General features: G+C 39.2%; 1 protein-coding gene across 19 annotated transcripts in view; it reads right to left on the bottom strand.

Annotated features, from left to right (window-relative positions):
* LOC128115851 (zinc finger protein OZF-like) overlaps nt 1-19,940 on the bottom strand; it is a 58,145-nt gene that overhangs the window by 36,119 nt on the left and 2,086 nt on the right. For 8 of the 19 annotated variants that reach the window (XR_008220300.1, XR_008220299.1, XR_008220301.1 and 5 more), the window contains exons 2-8: nt 18,814-18,874; nt 17,959-18,083; nt 11,990-12,231; nt 11,441-11,614; nt 10,340-10,500; nt 9,030-9,205; nt 50-7,411 (exon numbers count right to left, since the gene is read on the bottom strand). Coding sequence is in view for 11 of the 19 variants with exons in the window: in XM_052746954.1 (XP_052602914.1) it covers nt 50-52 (3 nt within the window). In the remaining 8 variants the exon portion in view is untranslated. Of the gene's footprint in view, nt 1-49; nt 7,412-8,514; nt 9,206-10,339; nt 10,501-11,440; nt 11,615-11,989; nt 12,232-15,518; nt 15,684-16,906; nt 17,049-17,958; nt 18,084-18,813; nt 18,875-19,940 lie in introns of all 19 variants that reach the window. The other 11 variants (XM_052746964.1, XM_052746967.1, XM_052746960.1 and 8 more) reach the window with 10 other exon arrangements.

Below are 19,940 nucleotides of genomic sequence, written 5' to 3' on the forward strand. Positions count from 1 at the left end.
ATCCAGCCGCCAGTTTCCACATTCCCGGGAGAACCCCACACCAACTCACCATGGCATAGATTCCAAGCTCAGACAGTTCTCACAGCTTCAGGCAGCGGGATCACAGCCCAGCACCCAAAAACCAAGAGATCCTCCCTCAGCCCCAGGACTCCAAGCTGCTATCACGATGGACCGGAAGTGCCCTCCCTTATTATAACTGGTGGGTACATCTGGAGGCTGTCATTGGTTAGTGAGGACTGAGTGACAGGAGCTGCTCTCTTAGGGATAGAATGCAGTGAAGGGACACAGCACACAATGCTTGCCAGCCCTGGCTTCCACTCCAGGAAAAAAAAAAACTGTCCCAGACCTACAGAGATGGGCATTGCAGCAGAATTAATTTACACCTGGACTGCAGAGTTGTCTCTGCACTGTAACTGCACACAATAGGAACTTCCCTTTCTTCCTCCAGGGCGCGCGCGCACGCACGCGCGCACACACACACACACACACACACACCAGAGTCTCAAGCATACACGAATCATTAAACAATGTGCAGTCGAGTGATCCTCCTGCCTCACAGCTGAAAGGGGCCCCAGACCATCCAGGTTAAATTTAAATCACCTGATTGATGTTCGCTACGCATTGACAATTTCAATGAGGCACACCTGGGATTGCTCACACCTCTTTCAGCTGCACATTGGAAGCCAAAACACTAACACTTTCCCAGCCTTCTGTCTAAGGGTTGAAGTGCTTTTACTTCAGGTTGCTCATCTATTTGTGCTTGCTGCTGTTATTTAATTAAATGTCTATGCCTCTATGGAAAAACGTGTTTTTCATATCTGAATTGTACTGGTGATTTTATACAGCTTGAACTCGTGAGAACTTTACTCATGTGACCTTTCTTATCCCTCAGTTTAAATTGTCTGGGGCTATGACTAAAGGTGGCTATTAATGAGACTGTAGTCCACATCATTCATCCGCTCCTTTCTTCCAGGTTCCATTGCCTATAGTGGGGTCACAGTGGTGTGCCAACACAACCTGAAAACTTTTGTTTTTAAACATAGGGTCTCACCTAATCCTACACTTTTAGAATTAGAGCAGTGATGGCAAAATAAAGTGATGTAAATGGTGAAACAGTTTAAAATTGTGAATTTCACTTGTGTAAGTTGTATTTCAATAAGGTAAAAACACTATAATGAATCTTTATTTTTACTAACACTTTGTTTATAGATGCCAAGAAAAGAAGAAATTTGAGAGTAGAATTCCTGTGCCAGCAAGACTGCTTCAAGGTACTTGTATCCAAACCTAATGACTTGGGTTAATCCTGCACATTCTGCTCTGAACTCGAAAAGTTCACTGTTGTATACAGACCCACTTCCCAACTGGCTGCACATGTGAAAATGCATGCACCACCCAGAATAAATAAATACATACATACGTGAATGTAAAATCATCAAATTCTTAGCCCTGTGTTGAGTCATGACAATGCCCTTACTCCAGGTAAGTACTAATGGTCTTGACACACCAACCGCAATGTACCAAGATAAAACAAATTCTGAGCTCATCATTCAGAAAGGCTGCATTCTACCCTTTTAAATCCATTTGTTCATTTATTTGTACACAGGATATCACACTGTAGTCTAAACTGGCCCAGATTTACAATGTACTACTGACTGAGCTGTATTTCATGGAAACATCCTGCCTCAGCATTCTAAGTGAAATGACAGGTGTGAGCCAAAATGCCAGTTTCCATCTTTTTAAAAATGGACTAATAGCCTGAGGTAGGACTACTTCTAGATATTTTCAATTATTTATTTCCTAAAAAGAACTCAAAATGTCAATGACAAATTTGTCATGAACCCCTTTTTGGCCAAGTGTGATACATTAATATTGTGTGTGGAACAGGGGGATGTGCTAAGAGAGGCATCAAGATTAACATATGAAGGAAGACAGGATAACTGGATGTCAACATGTAGAAGATTGCAAACAGATTCACATCTATCACCAGGCACAAAACTCAAGTCCAAATAGATCAAAGACCTCAACATAAATCCAGTTATACTGAACCTGAACCTAATAGAAGAGAAAGTGAGAACTAGCCTTGAACACATTGGCACAGGAGACCACTTCCTAAATATAACACCAGTAGCACAGACACTGAGAGCAATTAATAAATAGGACCTCCTGAAACTAAGAAGCTTTTGTAGGGCAAAACATCAGCCTACAGAATGAGAAAAGATCCTCACCAACCCCACATCTGACAGAGGGCTGATCTCCAAAATTCATAAAGAACTCAAAGAAACTAGACAGCAAAATACCAAATAATCCAATTAAAAAATGGGCTACAGATCTAAACAGAGAATTCTCAACAGAAGAATCTCAAATGGCAGAAAGACATTTAAAAATTGATCAACATACTTAGCCATCAGGAAAACACAAATCACAATAACACTGAGATACCATCTTATAAACCTGTCAGAATGGCTAATATCAAAAACACTTGTGACAGCTTATGTTGAAGAGGATTCAGAGTAAGAGGAACACTCCTCCACTGCCAGTGGGAGTGCAAACTTGTACAGCCACTCTGGAAATCACTATGGAAATCACTATCAGAAAACTGGGAATCAATCTACCTCAAAACCCAGCAATACCACTATTGGGCACATACCCAAGGGATGCTCAATCATACTACAAGAACACTTGCTCAACTATGTTCATAGCAGCAGTATTTGTAATAGCCAGAACCTGGAAACAACAATCTAGATGCCACTCAACTGAAGAATGGATAAAGAAAATGTGGTACATTTACACAATGGAGTATTACTCAGCTGTAAAAAACAATGACATCATGAAATTTGTAGGCAAATGGATGGAACTAGGAAAAAATCATCCTCAGTGAAGTAACCCATACCCAGAAAGACAAACTTGATATGTCCTCACTCTTAAGTGGGTATTAGACACAAAGCAAAGGATAACCAGCTACAAACCACAACTCCGGAGAAGCTATGTAAAAAGGAGGACCTTAAGAGGGACAAGCATGGAGGGCTCCAGGAATGGGAAACAGTTAAGATCACCTGGGTAAACTGGGAGGGGGTGGTAGAAGGGAGGGGATGGGAGATGGGAACATGAGGGATCCAGATGGCTGAGTTGGGGGAGGAACGGAGAGGGAGGACAATGAAAGAAGTATCTTGATGGAGGGAGCCATTATGGAGTTAAGGAGAAACCTGGTGCTAGGGAAATTCCCAGGAATCCACAAGGATGACCCCAGCTAAGACTCCTAGCAATAGTGGAGAGGGTGCCTGAACTGGCCTTCCCTGTAATCAGATTAGTAACCACTCTAATTGTCATCATAAAATCTACATCCAGTAACTGAGGAAAGCAGATGCAGTGATCCACAGCCAAGCACTGGGCTGAGCTCCTGGAGTTCAGCTGAAGAGAGGGAGGAGGGATTATATGAGCATGGGGGGTCAAGATAATGATAGGGAAAATCACAGAAACAGCTGACCCGAGCTAGTGGGAGCTCACAAACTCTGAACTGACAGCTGGGGAACCTGCATGGGGACCAAACTAGGCCCTCTGAATGTGGGTGACAGTTGTGTGGCTTGATCTGTTTGTGGGGCCCCTGGTACTGGGACCAGGACTTATCCAGGGTGCATGAACTGGCTTTTCAGAGCTAATTCCCTATGATAACTTGCTCAGCCTTGATGAAGGGGGGAGGGAGTTGGTCCTGCCTCAACTTGGTATGTCAGTTAGTTTTATCCCCATGGAAAGTCTCACCCCCTCTGAGGAGTGCATGGGGGTTGGAGGGTGTTGAGGGGATGAGAGAGGGGGACTTGGCTTGATATGTAAAATGAAAAAAAAAATTAAATAAATAAAAAAAGAAAAAAGAAAAATTAATAAGCCAGGGGCTGGGGCTGGGGCTGAGACTCAGTTGGTAGATTGCTTGACTAGGATGCTTAGAGGCCTGGGTTCCATTCTCCGCATGGCATAAACCAAGTATGATTGCTAATGCCTCTCATCCCAGCACTCAGCAGTGGGAGACTGTAATTTGGGGTCACTCTGAGCTACATAGAAGAGTTGAAGGCATCCTGGGTTACATTAGACCCTGTCTCAGAACAAAAACAAACAAAAGAAACCATAAAATCCAGTTGGGAGAGAAAGACTGGAAAGCTTTTCCCACTTCGACCTCATGTAACAAGTGACACATATAAGAAAAGCCTGGGATAAAGTGGAAATGCTGGGTGTTATGTAAATAACCTATAAAAGATCAAGAGCTGGGAACATGGCTCAAGGAAAAGCACACTTACTGTGCAAAGCAGGACTCGGAATACATTGTATCCACTGAGTAGATCACAGTGTAGGTAGCAACAAGCAGGCCTTTAATCTGCATCCTAAATCTAGAAGGCACACCTTTATTCTGGGCCACACCTGCTGGAAGGACAGGAAGAAGTTTCTGCTTGAGGACTGCTTTCCCTTACTTTGGTGGCAATTTTGTTCCTTCACTGGCATTAGAGCATACTTCTTCAGAACTGAGAGATTTACTGAAGAGCAGCAGAGACAGACACTGATGGGCTGAGCAAATTCTGGATGATTGGACTTTCCATTCACACCCAGTGACTGTTGGGTTAGTTGTACTGTTGCCTATAGTCACTCAAATAAACCATTTTTTCTCTGTCTCTCTCTCTATATGTGTGTATTTATATATGTATATATATTCTATAATTTTGTTACTCTAGAGAATAGAGACTAATGCAGATTTTGATAGTAAAAGTACTTCTAGAACATCAGAACTATAAGGCTGAATCTTTAACTGTCAGGAATAGGCTTTTCAATTTGCCAACACCTACAACTGCCGAAGCCTCTCCAGGGACCTCAGTGAGTATCTAGGGCCCACTGTGTGAACTGTCATATAAACAAACTTAAGAAGATAAATGCAATTCATTTATCCTGTTCTCCACAGTGATCTGTAACTCCTTATTTATATTATAGACTTAAACAACTTACTAGTAAAGGGCCTACAGAAAGTATTTGTGCCATTAAATAAATTGAGGTTAATTATTTGTTTCACAGAGGTAATTGGCAGGTTGCATTAGCATGATACTTGGGATCCATAGATAATCATTATCAAACAGATCCATTTTTAAGATTTTTTTTAAAGATAATCCATGGGTATTGCCTAAAGTTACATCTGAAAATCCTATAGAGTCCTTTCAATGCTTTTGCAGATGACTCTTCAAGAGGACAAGAAACATATTGTACATATAAATTCCACATGCCCCTCAAAAAGGGTTATACTCACACCTAGCTGTACAGTTCAACTGTCTGAATTTGCTGTAACCACACAGCTATTAGACAGCCCTGACCATTGAATACTTTAATGGACTCTGCATACTGCACTCAATCAGAAATTGCAAGATTTAATCTACAACTATTTCTGTCCCTTCAGACATCTATAAAAAAAATGAACTCAGTATTTTTTCATAACTCATAATCATGCTCATTCTAATTTGCCAGATGCATAAACATCCACCAATGCCCAAGCCGATGGACTGGTCTTCTCCTTGCTCCTAGTTTTTTCTTTTTCAGGAAGAGAAATCCCACACCAGGCTGCTCAAGAATCTAATGAATCTTCATCAAAATGCAAATTCTTTACAGGTAAAATTCTCTTTGCCTCGTGAGCAAGCTCAGCAAATTATCAGGCCCCATCCTTCTTTTTTTTTTTTTTTTTTTTAGTTTTTCGAGACAGGGTTTCTCTGTGTAGTTTTGGTGCCTGTCCTGGATCTCGTTCTGTAGCCCAGGCTGGCCTCAAACTCACAGAGACCGGCCTGCCTCTGCCTCCCGAGTGCTGGGATTAAAGGCATGCGCCAACCACAGCAGAGTGTCCCATCCTACTTGTTCTTTTACTCTGCTGTCATAACTAATCGTTGGGGGTTAAATCCAACACCATTTGGCAAAAAAAGAAATTACCCATATCTTAGAATTTGGTCGTTTAAAATATATTCACATAAGTCGATAGCTTTTCAAATATGATCCTTGCTTCTGTTTACAGAGGTGAAACAACCTCCGATGCCATTAGGCATTTGTTATACAACTTCCCCTTTTGTCCCTACCACAACAAATAAAAACTGATAATGACTCTGATTATACCAGCGAACACTTTAGACAATTTTGCAGCTTATAGACTATTAATCATGTTACTGAAATCCCTTACAATCCACAAAATCAAACTACTGAGGAACTGTAATATCAAATACTTAAATGAGAAAAACTTAAAATGAAAAGGGTGTGTATATACTCACCAAAATTCCCCCATACTATGCTGCATCTACCTATCTTAACTTTAAATGTTTTCATTTTAAAGGATAATGCTTCTACTGCTGCACAAAAGCATTTCTCCCTACAGGAGACAGAGTCTAAAGAATATGTTAAATGGGGCTAGAGAGATGGCTCAGAGGTTAAGAGCACTCCTTGCTCTTCCAAAGGTCCTGAGTTCAATTCCCAGCAAGCACATGGTGGCTCACAACCATCTGTGATGAGATCTGGTGCCCTCTTCTGGCCTGCAGGGATACATGCAGACAGAACACTGTATACATAATAAATAAATAAATCTTTAAAAAAAAAGAATATGTTAAGACCTAAAGACAAAACAAAGGAAAGGGAATGATGTCCTACTAACATCAGGGTGAGGTTATGCTTGTATCTTTTCCAGATTGTTCTGACCCTAGACCATTACCCATTTTAGAGGAGTTGTCACATGTACTTTATGGCCTGCTGATCTCTATGCTATCTCAGAGACCACATTAGATTCTAGGACTTTTAGATATAGAACCCACCCTCATGGTCACATGGACTTTGTAGTCATGTTTCTCTGCAGTCACACCTTAAGCTCTGTTGTGCAACTGGAAGTGGAAAGACTATGGGAACTGTTGTTAGTATAGAGACCCGTTCCCAAATTCTACTGTGTTTAAATATGCCTACAATAAGATGCCTGGTATTAGACTCCCCAGAATCTGATCCAGGTTGACAAAGTCAATCTGAGCCAGGTTTTCACTCTCATCTCTTCCTGTAGTTGGCTTTCCTGACACCTGCAGTGACACCCTCACTAATCTCTATTGTTCACTTCTTTCTTGCTGGACAAAGCACAGAATTTTGTATGTTACTGATTGCACTTTCTCCCAGAGATAATTGTGAAGAACCTGAATTCTGGCCAAGAGAATATTTGTTGGAGTGTAAAGGCAGTATTCTGCCATAACTCTAAATACATCCTCTTGTTTTCAAGGAACTTCTGGCCAGTGCATTGTCCTGGCCTGGTGTCAGTTCAGCAAATCTCCTTCATTTCCCCCTTTTTGAATAGCCAAATTTTATAAAGTTATGTTGAATAGAGCTGCTCGATGTGGAGTCATTTCTTGATGTTGGGAGGTGTTGTTGCAGACTGTTAAAAATAACAAAGACAAGCAAACAATCAATATAAACATTATAGATAGGAAGGGCTTGTAACTTAAGTTGATGAAATGGATTTAACTTCCCCAATCCATTAGCAATACCCTTCAATATGCATAGCCAATATACTATCCATGGTAGTCCATGCAATGTTCTGCCAATATGTGATTATTTCATTTCTTGAGTCATATTTCCAAGATTTAATAAATGTTTTCTATCCTTGTCCCAAGGGAACAAGGTCCCATGCCAATGCACATGAGTAACAGACAGAACCGAGTCACATTCCAATCACATCTTAATGATAATTGTCTTTGTAAGCTAACAGTTTCATCACCTAACATAACCACAGCAGATTCTATATCAGTGATTTCAGTATGCAATATACTATCTTTTTCTAAATTAGAATGCCATCTTTGAATTTAATGTACATTTTGCATGCTTTGATAATGGACTACTTTTTCTTCATTTAATCCAATATATGATGAAGCATAAACATGGAGAAAGACTCTTCTCAGGCTTGATCCATCTGTACAGCCATTCAAACACCAATTTGAGCTGAAAGTACATAAATGCTCTGGAAGCTCAAAATGGTAGGGGTACTAACATTTAAACATGTATGTAAAGAAAAATTGGAACAAGATATATATCCTTAAGATTGATTTCAAGTAGTTTTCCCAATCATAAATAAATAAGGAAGATGAACACATGCCATAGTATTATGAGCTACATCTTTTTTTTTTTTTTTTTGTGCAAGGGAACATAGTTTCATTGTTAGAAGTATTTCTCCATAGATTCTCCTTCCAAGCCAAAATATTACCCAATGCTGATATTAGTTTCCATAGATATTTTTGCGTAGCTCCTCCTTCTAAATGAGGAGAGGTGGGGAACATCCTGGCTCTTGCCATACTAACACCTCAGAGCCATTACTATGAGTGGTGATGGTAATATTATTACAGAACCATCTGAATTCTTTGCCTTGCAATTTGGTGTGAGCAGAAACTACAAGGCTCCAACCAATGACACTATCATCAGAAGTATAACAAGAACTTGCACCACTGGTCCCCAACATTGTTCCCAATATATCTACTCACTTACCTCTGAGACAACAGGAGTGAGGCAAGGGAGAAAATGAGGTGGGATGAAAAGATCTCTAGTAATATTTCCTTTAAACCCTTTAGCTACTAAAATGAACATGGTCTTCTTCCCTTCATTTTTTGTTCCATTATGAATAATAGATAACTTTCCACTAGATTCAACTTTTAAAAAATGAACTTTATGCCCAAAAGAAATAGGAAATCCTTCTATTTCTATATCATAAGATGAAATTAAATTTAAACACTCTTCATTGGACGGCAAAGAACCTCCACTGTCATAGGATCCTTGAATCCAATTAGAGTCATTAATATATATTGGAATACTGGAATCCCCCCAGTGAACCACTGGGTTTAAGGGAGGGTTAGGAATAGAAGCCCAGGAAGAAAATATTTTTGCCTCACTTACTTGAACAGTGGTGATCACTAACATGGCCAAGAACAAGGATTCAGGTGTTTTATTTAGCCCCATATAATGAACCATCTCTTCTCCTTCATTGGCCAATTTTTTTCACCTACCTCCAGGTAGGAAAGGTACAGTTGATTTTTGGAATGTGATGGTATGGCAATTATTCAGGGAGTCTGACCCAAAGTCAGATGAGCCATTTCTTCAGGAGACAAATCAGGGTCAAGCCATGGTCACTTACTCATCTTTCAATTTCCACAGTCTGTCTGAAATCAACAATCACCTGTATCTGTGGAAACACAATCATATCCTTTTCACATTTATAACATTCCCATTAAAATATTTCCTTTTTTCCATGGAAGACATTCTTCCCCTACAAATAGGATGTAGTATATCATGCTCAATACTTTCTCCAATAATAGACTGACAATGAATTTTGGCAGGCATAAGATCATTATCATTATGATTCATAAAAGTTAGTAAACAGTGAGTCAAATAGAACGTTCACAGGATTAAGGGCTGTCTTTCCCCCTTTTGGTTTAATTAACATGCTTTTAATGTTCTGTTAGTTCTTTCAATTATGGCCTGTCCCTGAGGACTATAGGGGATATCAGTAACATGTTTAATATTTCAATGTTGTAAAACACTTTGTGACATATAAACTTGAACATTATCTGCCTAATTTGTTAAGCAACAGGCATATATTTAAAGCTTTTTAAAAATGTTGGGGGCTGGAGAGATGGCTCAGTGGTTAAGAGCACTGGCTGCTCTTCCAGAGGTCGTGAGTTCAATTCCCAGCAACCACACTGTGGCTCTCAACCACCTGTAATGAGATCTGGTGCCCTCTTCTGGCCTACAAGGACACATGCAGACAGAACACTGTATATATAATAAATAAATAAATCTTAAAAAAAAAATGTAATATAACTAATGAAGCCTTTTTATTACTTAAGGCAGTGCCCCATTGAAATGCTGAAAATGCATCAATACAATGATGTATATGTTGCATCCTTTCAAAAACTTTTCTTTGTTTTTAACAAGGGGTTTCCCTGTGTACCTCTGGCTGCACTAAACTCATGCTGTAGACCAGGCTGGCCTTGAACTCAGATATTCACTAGTTTTGCTTCCCAAGTGCTAGAATTCAAAGCATGAGCTATCACTGCATACCTACAAAAAATTTTAATGTTCATTATATCCATTAACAATACCTCATTCTATATATGACCCCTGGGTAGTTACCAGAAGGCAGTCAAGGCCTATGAAAAGTTTGGCAAGTTTTACAACATGAACTTGTTGATTTTGCCATTTTTTGGGTTAAGGGAATTCTCCTTCTTAAGGCTCATACAGAATGCGTATCTGTATGAAACTTGATAGTTTCAAGGAAAAAGGTACAAGAATATAACTGGTTAAAGAATCTACTAACCTGTTTCTCAAAATGTATAATCAGAGTCAGGGAGTGGAATCAGCTGAGACAGTGGCTTGCTGCCAGTATTACTGACCTGCGTTTGCTTCTAACATGATGAGAACCAATTCTCGAGTTGTTCTCGAACTGCCACCTATGCTCTGTGGCATGTGTCCTCCCCCCTGCAGACACACATAAAAGAAACGTGGTTATCTCTACTAGCACATGTCACAGCTGGCATTCTCTCATTCTAGGGTTTGGGTACAGGTAAACATTCAGGTTCTACCACAATGAGGGGCTGGGGGTATGGTCACCTGTGGAGCCTCTACCTAGAATCTCTAAGACAGGGAATGGGGGTGGCTCAAGTGGGGAGCCTTGTCACGGCTGTAGAGGCAACGGGACCTGACAGAATGGAGCTGATAAATGAGGCAGAGTAAAGTCTGATGCAACAGACAACATCATACAGAGCCCCAAATAAGTTATACTCTGAGGATTAAAAAGTGTCACCTCAGTAAAGTTCTCATGCGTTCAAGCTGTTTACAATGAGAAGGAGCTGCACATGGCAAAAGAAGTATTTCCATAGAGGTATGATTATTTAATACAAAAGCAAGAAATACTAAATAATCTCAGGGAAATTGATTCCTAACTGCTATCTATGGAAGGAATACAAAAACACATTCCCTTTTTTTTGGTTTTTTCGAGACAGGGTTTCTCTGTGTAGCTTTGTACCTTTCCTGGAACTCACTTTGGAGACCAGGCTGGCCTCGAACTCACAGAGATCCGCCTGTCTCTGCCTCCCAAGTGCTGGGCTTAAAGGTGTGCACCACCACCACCCGGCACAAAAACACATTCTAAGACCAATTCTGTGTTTAAAAGAAACTGAGGTCAAGCTAGGCGGTGGTGGCACCCGCCTTTAATCCCAGCACTCGGGAGGCAGAGGCAGGCGGATCTCTGTGAGTTTGAGGCTAGCCAGGTCTACAGAGTGAGATCCAGGACAAGCACCAAAACTACTGAGAAACCCTGTCTTAAAAAGCCAAAAATTAAAAATAATAATAATAAAATAAAATAAAAGAAACTGAGGTCACTAGACTCTTCGTCTTGATTTCTTTAGGGAATACTCACAAACACTCAGAAATCTGTTCACAGTAAGTACTCCATTCCAGTGGTGTCATCTCCCCCTTTGTATTTTTTAAATGCAGGATATCCAGGGTCGTTTTGATTTGAGATGTTGTAAATAAATGTAATTGATTTGAGATGTTGTAAATAAGTGTAATTGTCATTTCATGCATGAGCATCCTGAAAGCAAGCAAATTAAAGCCATAATGAATACTATTAGAACAGTGAAAGCAAGAACAGGAAATCAATATGTGTCCGGTACTGTCAGTTACCATTACTGTATTGATCAGAAAAATCTAGAGAACAGCTTGAAAAGAGAACCATATATAAGGAGTTCTGATATCTCAGAAAACTTAAGCCCATATTTTCCTTTAAAAGAAAAACAAATGCTATGATGTCCTATGCAAATGAGAAGTGATCCAAATACCAAGGAAAAACTAAATGCAGTCCCTTCCTCAGATGGATACATGAGTCCATTATGGTCTCAAGTTCCAGTCATAAACAGTCATTAGTAAAGATAACAGGAGCTGGAGAGACAAGTTCAGAGGCACTCACCACAGATGCACAGGTCAGAGAAGATAGCATCACCAGAAAGACTTTCTGGGGTGACATGGGGCTCTGTGTGTTCCATAGAATAACTTCTCCCTTGATGTTACAGGGCTTTAAAAATGGACCCAGGTGGGCAGACATGAATTCTGACGATACAGCTCTACAGTTGGAGGTTTGCTATCTTTCTGGTGATTTCTACAGACTCCTTGCACTAAGTCACTGTCCTTGATTGCACAGAGCTGGAGGAGCTAAAGAGAAATTCATAATGTTTCAGTAGACGCATGTGCAACGATAGACGAATACCCCTTCCCAACTGTCTTCAGTCAAATGGGCTTCCAAGTCTCAAACTGTTTAAATGACATAGACATATTTAAAGGCCATTCAGAATGCTCTGTGGACAAATGTTTGTGACCTCTCAAATATACAGCACATTTGAAAATAATGAACTTAAGAGTATACACGGAAAGTGCAAGCATACCCCTTTGTGCTCCACTTTTTATCCATTTATTTATTTATTTATTTCAGTTTTTAGAGTTTCTCTGTGTAACAGCCCTGGCAGTCTGTAACTCAGTTTGTAGACTATGCTGGCCCCAAATTCACAGAGATCCACTTGCCTCTACCTCCCAAGTGCTCAGATTAAAGGCATGCACCACCACACCCAGCTCCTCTTTTTATTTTTTAGTAATTGTTGTTTTAATGGTCTATGTGCTCTTTCAATTTTTTCCCTGGCCTTGAGGATTATATGGAATTCCTATAATATCATTGATACTCTGATCTTTAATGTAATATTTTTCAAAAACATGTATTTATTTATTTTTCATCCTGGCTGCAGTTTCCCCTCCCATGTCTCCTCCCAGTTCCTCTCCATCATTCACCCTCTTTTCCAAACCCCAATCCACTCCTCTTATTTCTACTCAGGAAAGGGCAGGTCTCCTTTTAGGATCAACAAAACACGGCATATCAAGTTGCCATAAGACTAATTTTTTACTGCTATAGGCTAGTCCAGTTTCAGTGTTTATAGTAGTAGGAATTCCCATAACAGAAAGAGTTTGGATGAGAGAAGAGCATGCTGCAGTACCATTTTCTGAGGATTGAGGTACAGCCCAAAGAAATTTAGAATGTGTATTAATACATACATAGAGGTACAGCATCCAAGGCACAAGAGCAAAGTGAGTGACATCCCTTTGCCATACTTCATGAGCACTTTTACCTCTGGGATCAATTCCAGCTATGTGACACGACAGTGTCAGGGAACACAAACAGGACATTCCTGCACTATTTGTCTCACTTCTCTGAATGGGAGGAGGCACTGTACATGAAGACATTATGGAAAAGTATAAATAGGGCAGATTAATGCATCAGCCTGCTGATTTCTTTCTGTAACAAAACCAGGGAGGTTAGAGTGTGCATGAGAATGAGTAATAAACAAAGGATGTGTGCAGGCTTTAACCAGAGGTGGCAGTAGGAGCTTAACAGAAAGGGAAGATGAAACTGAAGCAGACTGTGTTACTGGAGTGGTCCTACAACATAAGGAGATGGTAAAATGACATTAAAGAGTTTATGAATTAACCAGAATAGATTAATCAAAACAGACAGTTCCACCTTTTGGACTGAGGAAAAAGAAGAATTAAGACACTGAAGAATATTTGGACCACGAATCCCTCCTATTCCATTAGATAAGCTATTATTAATAAAATAAGTATCTGCCTATGGAATGGGAGGTTTGACAATTTTTATAATCACAAATTCAGCTCTCATGAGAAAAATCTCATAGCTTGCCAGTGGAAAATGATTTTGTACTCTTCTATAGCAATCTACAAATCAAATCTGAAAATCCATAGGGTTACACAAAACTTTTTCTTCTTTTTTCTTTTTTTTGGGGGTAGGGTGGGGGGGAGTAATTGAAACAGGGCTTCTGTTTAACCCTGGAAATCTTTCTGTAGATCAGGCTGGACTCAAACTCACAGAGACCCACTTGACTCTGCCTCCAAAGTGCTAGGATTAAAGACATATGCCACCACTGCCTAGGTGAGGTGTATAACACTATTTGAAACTGAGTCAGTTGTAATATAATACAGCAAGTATTAAATCCATGTAATTGTTAACATAAGTTCCTCTACTGATCTAATAATTGATCAAGAATAGTAATGCAAGCATTTGGTATTTTTTTTTTTTTTTTTTTTTTGGTTTTTTGAGACAGGGTTTCTCTGTGTAGCTTTGCGCCTTTCCTGGAACTCACTTGGTAGCCCAGGCTGGCCTCGAACTCACAGAGATCCGCCTGGCTCTGCCTCCCGAGTGCTGGGATTAAAGGCGTGCGCCACCACCGCCCGGCAGCATTTGGTATTTTATGGCTCTTATCATGTAAATAAATTGATTCCAGAGGTTTATCCTCTTGTGCTATAACACCTATAGGAGACAATTTAGTGGGGAAATTAGCTAAGTTGAAAGGCAGTGAAGGATCCACATGATACACAAATGTCTCTTTTAGTCTGGATTCAAATAGCTGCAGTTCTTCCCTTGCCTCTAGAGATAAGATGTGAGAACTGTTTGATGCTGTCTCTCCCTCTAGAGTTTTAAACAGGTTGGTTAGTGCATAATTAGGTGTTAAATATTTTAATTTTGCAGCAACTGACTTGAAATAACAAGTGCATTTCAAAAGACAGGAAATTGGTGAACAAATTCCTTTTCTCTGCATACCCTAGCTTGCCTGTGTTATAACACTGGCTTTTTCATAGGCTCTTCTAAGTTCTCCTCAAAAACTGGAGGGAATTTAAGATTACATTGTATATCAAATTCCTCACCCTGTGCTTCAGGGCCATTTTCAGGTAATGGACGATATCTATCTAAAAGAGGCTACAGTAAGGGACCTGGGACAGTTATCATCATCATCATCTTAGCTTTGGTGGTAAAATTTTTACTTTTGATTTTGCATGAACAGGGAAGATATTCTTTTTTGCCTCATTTACCAATCTTAAGGTTTGATCATCCATTTTTATTCATTCAAGGAATTTGTTATCTTTTCCTCCTGATTAATATCCTCCTTATCTTCCTTAAGTATTTCAATAACAGTCTGAATTAATGGTCAAGTGACCCCAAACTGCAAAGGAATCTTTTCCCTTGTTTATATGCCCTTTCAATATTCTTTAAGACTCTGTTCCATACTTCTTCATCTAAAGTTCCTTCTTCAGGAAAACAGGGATTTTAATCAAAAGTGACTTATAAGCAATCTAGTAGATGTAATTTTAATACTTATGTTCTTCCTTTTCTTAAAAAATGATGCATAAACTCAACATAATGCAAAGCCTTCACTGGTTTATGCTCTATTATTCTCACTCACTTCCTTCTGTGAGGGTCCCCAATCTCTTATCTCTTGGCTGATTTCAGGTCCCTGTTCCAGCAACCACTTACCATGACTCTGGAGGTAGGGGAGCTGGTAGAATCGAACCAATACAAGCAGTAAACTAAAGTCTTGTATAAGAAACAAATTTGTACAGAGTTGCAGACAATTTGTACTCTGTTGGTTAAGAAAGCTCACATGGGGCTGGAGAGATGGCTCAGAGGTTAAGAGCACTGACTGCTCTTCCAGAGGTCCTGAGTTCAATTCCTAGCAACCACATGGTGGCCCACAACCATCAATGAGATCTGGTGCCCTCTTCTGTCCTGCAGTCATACATGCTGTATACATAATAAATAAAGAAATCTTTAAAAAAAAAAAAAAAAAGAAAGCTCACATGAGTAAATTTCTCATGAGTTCAATCTGTAGACAATCACAAGAACTAGACATGCATGGAAAAAATATGTTTTTCTGTAGAAACATATAAAGATAGTCTAACATTTAATTCCTCCTAACACATAGGGGGAACAAGGATACACATTCCAAGAACAAACCCCTGTTTTTTTTTTTTTTTTTTTTTTTTTGGTTTTTCGAGACAGGGTTTCTCTGTGTAGCTTTGCGCCTTTCCTGGTACTCGCTTTGGAGACCAGGCTGGCCTCGAACTCACAGAGATCCGCCTGGCTCTGCCTCCCGAGTGCTGGGATTAAAGGCGTGCGCCACCACCGCCCGGCTCAAACCCCTGTTTTGAAGAAAGTAAGGTGATTAAGACTCTTGTCTTGTTTTCTTAGTATTCCCACAATACTCAGAATTCTCCTCACAGGGCTCCATTCCAGAAATGTGTTCTCACAATACACTGAATTAAATTTTCATTTTAATTTTGTAAAATACTGATGAATACACAAAGAAAGCCCTTTTTACAAGGCTGAGTCATATATGTATAGATATATAAATATATTTATTTTATATATACTATATAAAATATAAAAATATGTATATATATCTTTCCATCACTCGCATACATGGCACCCCAGGAAGCCACAAGACAGCATCAGATCTCCTGGATGTCGAATTACAGTTGGTTCTGAGCCATCTGATGTGCAGGCTATGAACCCAAACTTGGGAATGGACCAGAAGCAGTGCCACTGAGTCAACTCTCCAGCCCCAAATGTCACTATGATGCTGAAGATGTAGTTGCTCGACTACTCCTATCTTCTACCACTTGGAGGTGATAAAAGTCTCTGGTACATGATTATGGAAGGATTGAATAGATTTCTATCTGTGAATAGACTTTGCAAACCCTTTTATCATCATTGTTAACAGTTCTCTTGATGTTAATAACGACAACAAAAGGATTAGTTGAGTACAGTCCAGATTATATTAGGAAAAGTTCCATAATATGATATACGCTTTTTCTTTTTTTAATTTACATTGTTTTAGGACAGGAACTCTCTACATCGCCATGGTTGTCCTGGCGATGTGGACCAGGTTAGACTCAAACTCACAAAGATCTACCTTCTTCTGTCTCCCACTTGGTGAAATTGTAGGCATTCATCACTATACCCAGGTGAGATATGTTTTTAATGACCTACCTTTGGCCAGGCGATGGTGGCTCCCACCTTAAATCCCAGCACTCTGGAGGCAAAGGCAGATGGATCTCTTTTAGTTCATTGCCAGCCTGGTCTACAGAGCGAATTCCAGGACAAGCAGGACTGTTTCATAGAGAAATCCTGTCTTGAAGAAAAAAAAAAAAAAAAGACCTATCTTTGGATCAAAGAATGGGAGGATAATGTAAGATTTAAGAAGGAACTGTCATTCTAGTAATGCACAGTAATACTTCTCGTTATTCTACAAATTGACTCTGTTTTGCAAAGGCTTTAGCACACTGATTACATTCATAATGTTTCTCTACAGTATGACATCAAGATTCATGTGTTTGAAGACTACTGCACTATGAAAAGACTTTACCATATTGATTACATTCATAGGTTTTCTCAACTAGCATGTTTTCTTGTATTTTCGAAGACTATTGAAATGTGAAAAAGCCATACCACATGTATTACACTCATAGGGTTAAATACACACACACACACACAGATGACTTCCTTCATGCCTGCTTAGAAAACTAGGACATTATAAATGTATTACCATATTGACCACAGTGGTGAATGTTTTCAATTGTATGAAGTCTTTCATAAAACCAAAGAGAAGTTTGGAATGTTAAAAAATTTACAATGGGGTTTATGCTCATAGGGTTTTACTTCTAAATGAGTTCCTTCCTGTAAATAGACCTAAACATTTTTTTCATGTTTATTACATTCATAGGGTTCCTCTTCATTACGGGGTCTTATATATGTTTTAAGATACTTGTGATGATTAAAGGTTTAGTACATAGCTCATACTTATCACTTCCTTTTCCCATATGAGTTCTTTCACATCTTTGATGAAAATTGAAAAAACTCAGATCTTTACCACCATGCATTCATAATGTTTTCTGTAACGCTCCATGTGTAATATGATCCAGGAAAAACAAAAGAATTTCCACATTCCTTGTCCTCACAAGGATCTTTTCCAAAGTGAGTCTGTTCATGTATTCCCACTGAAGTTGGAAAACAAATTAATAGTAAATTTGTATCACACTTACCAAGTCTATGCATAGTGAGGACTACTACATATTTTCTAACTGTTCTGGAAGACACAGCAGTACATTGCTTCTTTTCATGCTGCTCAGGATCACATGGTTTGTATCCAGAGTGACAGATGATACACCTAGTAAAGGAAGAATAACAAATAAAACTTTTCATATTTCATTCAAACATTTAACTTTTTGTTCCTCATAGAGATGTGGTATAAGGGATTAAGGTCTTTCCACCAAAGCAACCTTCTTGACTTTCAAAAACTGTCCCTCTCATTAAACTAAGTCACTTCAAGTATATGAGTAATACTCCTTTAATATGTTTGATTTGCTTATCAAAATCTTGGACATACACTGATCCCCAATCAAGGTGTGGACCTTTTGCTAAACTTGAATGGTATGAAACTAAATGACTGAAAGTTCTTCAACTTTTTTTTTTTTTTTTTTTTTTTTTTTTTTTGTGGTTTTTTTGAGACAAGATTTCTCTGTATAACATCCCTGGCTGTCCTGGAACTCACTTTGTAGACCAGGCTGGCCTCAAACTCACAGAGATCCACCTCCTCTGACTCACAAGTTATAGGATTAAAGGCACTGTCCACCATGCTCAGCTGTCAACATGGTTATTTCAGGGCTATGATTAAAACCATGACATCTGCTAAAGCATTATTTCCTTGTCTTCTTTCTTATACATATGGTCGGCAAACAGGGATCAGCTATCTCACCTTGAGGTACATGGTATTAAGAGAATTTAAGAGTCATCAATACACGTGAAGCTGTGCTTATTTACACTGTTGCTTTTCCTGAAAATTCAAGGCACAATTTTTTTCATAGGCACATTTGTATTAGTTTTCATATGAAAATTACCTTTCACGTCTTCTAGAACTTTGACAATGTTCTTCAATGTTGCGGTCTTCCCATTTGTAGCCTAAAATATAGTACCAGAAAATATATGACATATTGAAAATTGTGCAAAATTTGTCTTACTATCTCTCCAGTGAACCTTAGAAACAACCATACTTTTCTTCTTTCACAATCAAAATCACAGGAGCACCAATAACCAAGAAACTCCTGTCCTCCTGTTTTTAAAAGAAGTGACTCACATTTATACCTCTAGCAATGAGGATTCTGCAGGTTTCCAGCATGCCATCTGTGTCTAGACTGTGCTTGGAAGGGTTCAGCAAAGCCCACTCCTCCCTCGTTACATTCAGGTTACTGCATCCGAAAATAATCCAAATATGTATATAAAAAAAAGGGTGATACTGACTGCATTGTAGACGTACCCTTTACTGAAAATAAGTTTATGTAATGTGTGCTCAATGCATTTAGTCCATGTCACAGAATTTCAAATGCAAACACAAACTCATTTTAGAAAGCAAACAGGAAAGAAGGATCATGGCTCTCATTTCTGGGTCCACTGAATAGGATATGGTATTGTAAAGTGAAAGACTATTAGAGATACACAGAGAGACATTCAAAGAGATTAATGCTATTGAGTATACATCAGCAAATTTGTATCAAAATTATTAACTTCAGAACATAATGGACAAAATGGGCAGGGTGGTATACACCTTTAATCCCAGACCTCAGTTGGCAGAGGCAGGTGAATATCTATGGTTTCCATGCCAGCCTTGTGATTTCCAGGAGAGCCAAAGCTACATATTGAGACCCCGACTGAACAAACAAACAAAAAACAAACTATAAAGCTAATATACTTCTACAATGCAATGCATTTGTAATAGGTTACTGCCTGACAGATTAGAGAATTCTCAAAACTATTGGCAGAAACTGCAGGACTGCAGGTAGCTCCTGGAAGGAGGAGACAAGGAAAGGGTCACAGACACCACCTGTGCACAAGGAAGTTGTGGAACTGCAGGAAAGAGCGGAAACAAAGAGAAGTGTCTTCTTGACAAGAATTTCAATAAGGGTGTCTCCAAGCAGAATGAAAGACTTGTCTGAGAAAATTTCCCAAATCTCAGAGAGACATCGCTTCC

Source organism: Peromyscus californicus, unplaced genomic scaffold, assembly GCF_007827085.1.
Source record: "Peromyscus californicus insignis strain IS unplaced genomic scaffold, ASM782708v3 Scaffold_1__1_contigs__length_55948999, whole genome shotgun sequence".
Classification (NCBI taxonomy): Eukaryota; Metazoa; Chordata; class Mammalia; order Rodentia; family Cricetidae; genus Peromyscus; species Peromyscus californicus.